General features: G+C 46.5%; 1 protein-coding gene across 2 annotated transcripts in view; it reads right to left on the reverse strand.

Annotated features, from left to right (window-relative positions):
• CDYL2 (chromodomain Y like 2) overlaps positions 1 to 4,361 on the reverse strand; it is a 57,851-nt gene extending 53,490 nt beyond the window's left edge. Inside the window, exon 1 of one of the 2 annotated variants that reach the window (XM_075101313.1) lies at positions 4,070 to 4,361. In XM_075101313.1, coding sequence (XP_074957414.1) covers positions 4,070 to 4,093 — 24 coding nt within the window. In that variant the 5' untranslated portion in view covers positions 4,094 to 4,361. Of the gene's footprint in view, positions 1 to 3,673; positions 3,789 to 4,069 lie in introns of those variants that run through there. The other variant, XM_075101314.1, reaches the window with a different exon arrangement.
• Positions 4,362 to 9,568: the final 5,207 nt, after the last annotated feature.

The raw sequence follows: 9,568 nt of genomic DNA on the forward strand, positions 1-9,568 counted from the left end.
CATTTTTTAAAACATCACTTCTCCACAAAGAGCAATGCTTCAACAAAAAACTGCTGAGTTTTAAAGACTGATTTTATTATTGTGATCCAGAAATATACGCATGTGACAGTCCCCTTCAGAAATTTAGCTATAATCTTCAGATCACTTGCCTAAGGTGTTACAATATAATCTGACGCAATGTTGAAATAAGACTTTAGATCTCAACATCATCATCCCTGAATGTCTAATTGGGTTTATTGTATAAACCCCCCCAAAATATTAAATAAAAAGAAGCATCAAAGTCAGCTTCAGGAGCATATCTGTGATACTGATAACTGATTCATATATTCGTCAATAAAGTGGAATTTTATTGCAGTAAACAGGATGGTATGTGCTAGGAAAAATAAAGTTAGGCACACTGTTCACATTGCATTTTTTCCCCTCTAAAGCCACCTCATATACTTGTAATACCAGAGCCTTTGTGAGACAGCTATTTGGGTTCACATAACGTGAGAACTAAATTGTACATGGAAAATACAAAATATTACTTCAAATTACTGACAACAACTTTCATGCGAATCAACAAACTTGGTATTTGAGAGTAAATACATTACCCTTTCTGTTTGTTACCAAAATTAACAAGGATTTCCTATCAATGCATCCAACAGTGTATTTGAATCATAATGCAAGACAGCGCTGCCTTACTGAAGGCCACTGTGAATACCCTGTTGTCAGTCCTTTATTTTCAGTTTGTTATTTCTAAGGAATATACCACCATAGTTCTTTAATGAGTGCTCTTTTGCTTCTAGAATAAATTGGTACCTGTTTCACACTCCTAAAAGAAATATAATACGAGGTATTTCAGGTGATTAGAAGCAATTTCTAACTAGAAAAAGGCACCAAACACTGAGGTTATTTTGACTGTGATCTTATTTTGCTTCAAAATAAAGATATTAATTGAATTTATCTTTAAGTTTGAAAGGTTGAAAAGCCTTTTAAAATAACATGACAGTAGAAAATGAATGAACTGACAGGATAAATATACACATCTATTTCCAAAACTTAGAATTTTACACTTGGGTTTCTTGAGTGCCACCAAAACATGAGAAGTTAGTACAGGTAACACACACTGTACTTTTTGATGTGCTTTGTCATGGCTCCTAGATTACGATTGGCTTTAACAAAAATGATTTTCCAGCCCATATTAAATACTCCAAATTGCAGAGGTAATTATTGTCTTATTTGCTGAAGTTCAGTACGAACCGTTGAAGAACTCAGATATTACTAATGGAGTCAAAAAGGAATCAGGAGTGTAGTATACCTTTGGGATGTCACCCTGAGTCCCAAATTATTTATTTACACCAATAGCCCCAACGTATTTCAAGCTCAAATCATGAAACTGTTTACTGATCGACCTGCCATCCACATAATGTTTTACTTGTTCGAGAGGACAGAAAACAATGACGTATCCAAGCAAGAACAGAGGTGTGAGCTCTGAAGGCACAAAGCACTTCAACTCATGTGGTGACTGGTGCAGGACATCACAGCTGTAAGAGCTTCTTTCTAGTGAGTCCCTTTGATGCAGTTGGTTTTCTGGGATGGGAAGGAGCCGGGAGGCAAAGCTGAGTTGTTTTTTAAATGAAGCTACTACCATCTACACACTTGCTACCTATCAGGCATACAAACTCTTCAGCTTTCTAGACATTTCTTCTGACCTCTGTCATGGAGAACATCCCAGTGGAGATGCAAAACATAGATGGATTGATAATCTAAGCCCTGCACATACTTCTTCCCACACGTCCGACATATAGATGAAAATTTTACACTGCGACCAGTTGAGATGGTCATATTCCAAACACCTCACACGACAAGAAATGAACAGGCATACTTCCACTTACCTGTTCTGGGGGATACAATTCTTCCATATTACATACAATGATAAGCAAAAGTAGTTCAAATAGAGTAACAAAGAAAGGAAGTGAATCAGACACTTTGAACCACAGTACTAACAATTCACATTCATTCATGCAAATGTTTGCAAAGCGACTGGGCCTGAAATGGACTGCAAACTGGGTTGTAAGCCTGCTCTCTCACAGAACACCTCCATGCCAGGCTACTGCTTGAGCAAAATCACTCGTATGCCGCGCAGCAGTACTCAATGCACAGCCCACGCCCAACTGCCCAACATCGTCATCTGATAATGACACACATATCATAAAAAAGTAGAATTTTTTAATGCTAGTAGGAGCTAAACCAGCACGGCTACCACTAGCCTAAGAGCTACTACTTTTATTTATTTCCAGAACTAATCCAAACATCCAAAACTTAGACAAGACCAGGCAAAGATCTTCCACGCATCCCAGAAACTACTAGTGCAAAATTGTATCGCTAACTTCTTTGGGTCAAAGTTGTCTTTCACAGAACTCCTGCCGGCTATGCCAGAGACACAACAGCAATACAGCTGACAAGCAGTATCCTTGAAGTTGCAAAGGAATATGACAGATATCGCAAAACGGTGGGGAAAAGGTCAACGATACTACTCAGATCATCATGTACTTCTGATAATTTAACGCCGTGTAGGACAGCATAAGTGCTGCTCACTTGAAAGGAGGTCTGTGTCCCACTTGGCAAAACAAAGTCCTAATAGAGCAATATCATCCCTTAACTGTGACCCTTGTTACAGACTTTGAAAGACCATGACAAAGTAAAAACTGCCTGCATGAAACCCACCAGATCCCTCCACTTCCTGCACTTAAGACCCTACAGCTGATCATCAAGATCATCACACAGCGAATAAGCCCAACCATGTCCAACCAGCTGCAGCAGCAGTTCCACACCCAAGCACGCCCTGATGGCTGAGCAGTGCCTAATCATCAGCGCACAGTTCCAACTGGAAGGTGATTGTTTCTGTCCCAGCCCTTACACCGTGCGCTCCAGGCACCCACAACGCAAACGGCCGCTTCGCCATGAAACGTGGAGCCCGAGGAGGTGCTCCACACCAAGAACTGGTGTAGGACGTCCAGTCTTGCTAGGTTTGTTTCGATGGTAGACTTCCACCCCGGTTCCACTTACTGGAGCTAGATATTTAAAACACCCGGTTCCAGTCTTTCCTATTTTTAATTTCTGCTTTCTCCTTTCTCCAGCACGGGAAGAGTGGCTCGACTTGTTCTCAGTTTGGGCATTAGAACTGGGTGCCTGAGGTCAAAATTTGGCTGGGTCTCGCCGACTGCCTGCCAGCCCCTTTTTTTCTCTCCCTCCCCCCGACCTGGAAGCCGGGCGGCCGTCGCCCGATGCACCGCCGCTCTCCCCGCCGCTGCGGCCGGGGCGGGCGTACCCCCGCACGCCGGGCCGGGGTGTGTGTGTGTGGGGTGCCCCGCACGCCCGCCCCACCTCGCACCCCGACCCCGCGCCGCCCGGCCCCGCCGCCGCCGCGGGGCCCCCGCCAAACTTTGCGGCCCGCCCTGGTGCTGGGGGCGCGGGGCGGCCCCCCCCGGCCCGGCCCCCCCGGCCCCGCCGCCGCCCCCGCCACCCCCGCAGCACCCCGGGCGCGAGGTGAAGCAACCTGGCGCCGGCTCCTGCACTTTGCACAGCGGGCGCAGAGCCGCCTCCATCCCTGCGCCTCCCGGCAGCGCTAAGGCGCATTTTTTCGCACTAATCTGCACATTCAGCACGTCCAGAGCGCCTATGACTTTACCTGGACTTTCTCCACTCTCCGGGCTCATCACACTGCGATCGCCTCCCCATCCTACCGCTAACTCTCGCTCTCCTTCACTCCTTCCTCCTTCTCTCTTACAAGGCCTGCTAAGATCAAGCCCGATGGAAAGTAGAGAGAGAAAGAGAAAGAGAGAGGCAGAGGGAAGGGAGGGGAGCCGCTCCATCCCTCCCTGCCCCCCCCCCGGCACACACGCCAGCCCTTTTCCCCCCACCCCAGCCCTTCCCTCGGCGATTTCCTCCGCTCTTCGACAACTACGAGGGCTCCGCGGAGCGGCTCCCGCAGGCGCCGGCGCTGCCCCCGGCGGCGCCCCGGCCGGCGCCCCCCCCCCCCGCCGCCCGCCCGCTCGCCCCGCGGCGCCCCGCGGCCCCCCGCTACCTCGTAAAGGTCCCCTGAAGCCATGCTGGGTTGCGGGACTGGGCTCCTCCGCGCCGTCTCCCTCTCTCCACCTCTCCCGCTCCCCCACTCGCTCGCTCTCTGTTGAGTAAACTGTGTTTTGCAGAATGACAGGCTTTGGGGCTGGCTGTGCGCAGAATCAGAGGCGAGGAGAGGCAGAGAGGCAGGCGGCGGGGCTGGCGTAACCAGCAGCTCGGGCGCACAGCGCCGGGAGCCGCGTCTCCCCCGCGGCGGCGGGGCCGGCGCCCCCCCGCCCCTCACACACACACACACGCACACCCCGCCCGCCGCCGCCACCCTCCCCGCCCCTGGGGGGGGGAACGACGGGGACCGGGACCGGGACGGGTCCCCCCGCGCCCGCCGGCAGGGAAAGTCCCGGGGCCGCTCGGAGGGCGGCCTCCTCTTCTTCCTCCCCCCGTCCCTCCCTCCCTCCGCCACCCCGCTCCGAGCCGGGAGCGCTTCAAACTCTTTCCGCGGCCAGAATAAATAAATAAATAAAATAAAAAAAAATAAATCGGGGGAGGGGTGGGGGTGGGAAGGAGCGAGCGGGCGGCGGGGAGGGCCGCGCCGCCCGCCCAAGGTCACCGCGGGGAGAGGCGGGCGCGGGGCCGGCTCCCCGCCGCCGGCCTCGGGCGGCCCTGCCGGCCACCTTCCTGCCCCCTGGGCGCCGCATGGCCGCCCCACCCGCCCCATGGCCATCGCCGAGGAAAGGGAAAAGGAGGTGGTGGGATCCCATCCGCGAATCCCCCGAGAAGGGGCAGCCTGGGGAAGGCGGCGGGTTTTGGGGCCACGTCTTGCCCACCCTCCGCCAGGCAAGGAGAGGCCTCTCTGGCTTTCTTGCAGCCATTTTGCAAATTAGCCGGTCCTCTCCAGGAAATGGAAGCTGCCCTCCCGCCACCTGGTCTTCACGTGGAGGCAGCGGGTGGCCAGCATTTTGAAGCGGCTGTGGGATGTGGGGCTGCACGAAGCTGTTGGCTGTTGCCACATTAGCGCCTTCTGGGCCTTTTCTCTGAGAAAAAGGGCTGCCCCATGGCTGCTAGCATCCCCGCGGCCCAGCGTGGCAGCTTACCTGAGTGAGGGGGACCGTGTGAAGATGGCACCAAGCAAGCTGGGTCCCATCTCAACCTCCTGCCTGCCTTCATCTGCCATTACCACCTATGCCTCCTGCTCAGGGACTCCCATGTCGAGGAGATTTTCTCACACCAGCTTGGCCATCAGTGAAGATGAACTAGCTCATCGCAAGAGGATGCCCCGCTTTCCACCAGGCATGATGGAATCTTGAGGAGGCAGGGACCAGTGTGTGTGGCAAAGGGCCCTTAGTGCGATGCCGTGGCCACCATGAAGCAAAGGGCTCTGCTCTGTGGAGGCCACTTCAGTATCAAGTCGTGTTCCTGCAGCTTCACGCTGTGAAGGATTTGTTTCTCCAGGTAAAGTGTTGAGCATCCTCTCAATGTTACCTTTCTTGATACAAACGAGCGCCGTTAGGGTTTCTAGACCCCATGTTCTCATGGCTGACTGCTGGTAGTCATTCCCCCAGAGCCTGGGAGCTGAGTGCTGTGTGGTCTGGCTTTTCCATGGTGGTGGCTTTTGTTCGCCTTCGTTGTGTTGGCATTTTTCATCTCTTGATTTCAGTCCTTCGTGTAACGCTGCGCTCTATGTTAGTGGGGGACTTGGAACTGCCCAGACTATTATCTGGGCAGCAGATTGGAGCTGGTTATTGAGTATAATACAGTAAGTCTGGGCATGATTAATATATGTTGCTGGTATTGAGCTCTGAATTATTTCTGGAATGTAATTTATGACCAAAAATCCTGGTGCGGTCCAAGTGGGGTGAAGCTGAAGACCGTTCTGACTGAGAGGATTCCTGTTTGAAATACCGATATTGGATATTTTGAATGCTGTCACTTTTTATCATGAGAGTAGGAAATAATACATGAACAGCCAACTCTTGACTGACCCCATCTCCTGAACTGTGAATATTACCTCTGGTGATTACGAACTTGCCAGCTAACCAGTTTAGTATTGACTTACCGTTCAATAAAAACTATCTTATGGTAGTTTCGAACTCAAAGATGTTTATGGTTTGTGTGGTCTGCTGGATGGTGTGATAATGTTGAATTCCTAAGGACAAGTCACTCTGCTTACATAAAACGTAACTTTTTTTATCTAAAGTAACTGGAGGGTCGTTCTCTGCTTTCCCATTTGCCAATGATACTTGGATTGTTGGGGTTTGATATTTGAAGAGTAAAATGTTGAAAGGCTTAAGAAATACTGTAAACTACCCATGCCTTTGGCAATTTTAGTAAATAGTGCAGCAAAAATTTTGTAAACCCCAAGAAATGCATGACTTAATAATCATAGTCCATGGTTTCTTCTTGATAAATCAATTATTTTGTCTTATTGTGTGCCCATTGAGCAGAATATGCCATTGATAAGTAGACATTTTAATATGTTTCTCTTCAAAGTCTGCTTTATTACACCTACTGTTTTGCTGCTTTCCGCAGCAGTAAACAAAATGGCAGTCAAATCCAGTGATTCATTTTTCAGATAAGTTCTAAAATCTTCCTTCTCTGAAACTGTTGGCTTTCTTCATAGTATCAACTCTCTCCAAAGGTGTCTTGAATGAATTAAAAAATGTCCCTTCCCAAGCTATAGAAGAATATATGTCTTTTCTTTTGAGGCAGGTCTAAAAATCACACTGTTCTTTCTGGGCTTCGCTGTTACTCTGCTCTCAGACAGCTTACATTAGAACAACCCACCCTGCACCAGGTTGGAAGAGATCTCCATCTCTCTATTTCAGAAAATTTCATTTACGTTGTACAGTCTTTAGACGAACCCTGTCAATATTGCTGCGGTAAGGTTTGCAACCCAAAAAAATACTAGTTTGGAAGTTTTGAAAGGATGAATGTTTTAGTGGATACTTTGAAGAGGGGAAACATCTTTTCCCTGATTACTCATTCCTTGTTTTAGAGTACACAGTCCCTTGGGATGCAGTGGTGTGTGTCAATAGTGAGGAGCAGAAAGAGGACTTTTGCGATTGACAAACCCAGGAAAAGTTGGTTGTGGTTTCAGTGTATTTCCCTGTCATTTAGCAGGAAACAAGGTTTTAAGTTTTAAAAAATACAAGTGACCTTTTGCCCAGCAGGTCTCTATTGTAACTAGTCAAGTCATGCAGTGTACCTCTGAGTCTTTTGGAAGAAAATAGAATTATTTGAACTTATTACCATTTTTTTAAAAGTTTCTGGTAACAGATTTTCTAGAAATACATATTTTCCAATTTTAGTTGCCTTTAAATGGAAATATCTTTACTCTGAAATGAAATTGCTGCAAAATCCAGATTTTTGTACAAATTACAAACTCTAAACTGAATGTTTTTGCTAAATATGTGATTATTCATTACTCTTATTGTTTTGCCGCCTTCTCCGATTTCCCATCCCAAGAGAGCAATGCAAGCAAGGGAGGCATTCCAAGTGTGATACGTCACATTTGAACACTTCTTTTGATTTGGTGGATGCTCTGGTTTCCACTACTTTAATTACAGGAATTATCTCTCAGACTGAATAAACTTAAAAATGAAACTATTATATTTCAGAAAGCTAAAATACTGTTGTCGTAGCTGTGCCATTGATTTGTTATTGTTTGTTTAGTCAGTCTGTCCAGTGCTATGCAAATACTGTAGATACTGTACAGTCAATAATACAGTTCCCCCAAGGAGCGTACAGTCAAATAGTTCATTTTGGCAGCAAGCTCTGTGAAAAGTTGCTGTGAAGGACTGCATTGTCTCTTGAAGAGGAAGCTGAATGATGGGCAAGAATAATTTGGTAACTGGAGAAATTGAGAGAATTCCTGTGCTAAAGTATGAAAATTGAATTAGAAAACAGTGAAAACAAGGCGTGAGTGAGAGGAAGGAGAGAAGGACAAGGAACTGAAGGTGAATGCAAGGAGAAAGCTGTGCAAAGACTTGGCTGCGTGGAAAAAATGGGAGCAAACCGGAATATTTTAGCAGCAGCAACTGGAATTGAAAGCAGGGAACAAGGTAACAAGATGTCACCTCTAACCAAAGAAGGGAGGATGACCAGAACAGGGAAAGAGTCAGTGAGGGTGAAAATGAAAGAAAGTGTTTCAGTGAGTTCATAAAGGAAGAGTTGACAGGAAACGGTGAGCAGCTACAGCAGGAAGAGGAGAGTCACTTATGATGCTACTGTTTGGGCTGGGTGATAGGCAGGATAATGGCTTTCGTAGGGCTTGGTACCATGAAGGCTGTATGCTCACCTACTAGGTCTGAGAGAGAGCTAGAATGCCCCGGGAAGCTTGTCAGAAAAATTATCCAAGATATAAAGTCAAACAGGAGTTGCAAAACAAGATGAGGATATCCTTGGCATACATACAGTGTATGAAAATTAGAGAATAGACGAACGTGGAAGGAAAATAGGAAGGCACCTTTTTTTTGAATAATTGGTTTACGTTGTTTTGTGACAAGAAGAAGTAGGCTTGGGAAAAGCCCAATATACTTTGTCCTGTGCTATGCTGTCTTTGAAAGCAAGCAAGTAGTTGTGATTGTTTGATTCCGATGCTAAACTAATGTCTTCCTCCAAACCCTTCTTTGGATCTTATACAATTACTTACCATCAAGAGGAAACATTTGAAATAGAATCTGCAATAGCACAGTATAATAAAACAAACAATAATATATGGAAAACAAAGTAGTTTGTTGGTGTACAGCATATGGCACAGAATAGGACTTTTCTAGGGTTGAAAGTATGTTTTAATGGCAGCTGTTCTGAAACCCATCTTCTTACAACGTTAAGATTCTGTTCTCTTCTATTAAGTATGGCCAATATAGTTTAGCCTTATTTTGGGAAGGGGAAAAATGAAACTTTGACCAAAGATACATGAAAGAATGGATGCCAACTAAGACATATGGAAGATGATGTTAATATGTTAATACTTTGTATGGGCATACATATGATGCAGTTGTATATACTTGTCACTCCCATCTTACTTCAGTGAAGTCCCATTGCTTAGCACATTGTCAGTTACTTTCAATGGGAAATATTTCATATTAAGTATAATGTGTGCCGTGCTTCTGTGAGTTGGGTCATGTGATCCATTGATTTTAACAGATCTCCATGCAAGTATGATCATCAGCTCACTGCAGTCATTTTAACAGATTGACATCATACGAGAAAGAGAGAAGGAGAAAAAAATGCCTTAAAAATTAAAGCACAGAATGGTGTGTTGCAGGAGAAGGAAGCAAAGATAGTGTACACCATTGCAGGAAAAAAGGTTGAGTACAGAAATTACCCTGCTAGAGGAGACTTCACTGTCAAAACAATGTTACCTAAACCAGTAGAAGCAGTGCTCCTTACCAGCAGTCACTGAATAAAACCTGGTAGTGAGTTAGACTTTGCATCAGATTGGTGCAAGACTGGCTCAGAATTGGTGTCTGGTGTGAGTCAGCAGAGGTATGTTTTCTACAGG

This window comes from Phalacrocorax aristotelis, chromosome 8, assembly GCF_949628215.1.
Source record: "Phalacrocorax aristotelis chromosome 8, bGulAri2.1, whole genome shotgun sequence".
Lineage (NCBI taxonomy): Eukaryota > Metazoa > Chordata > Aves > Suliformes > Phalacrocoracidae > Phalacrocorax > Phalacrocorax aristotelis.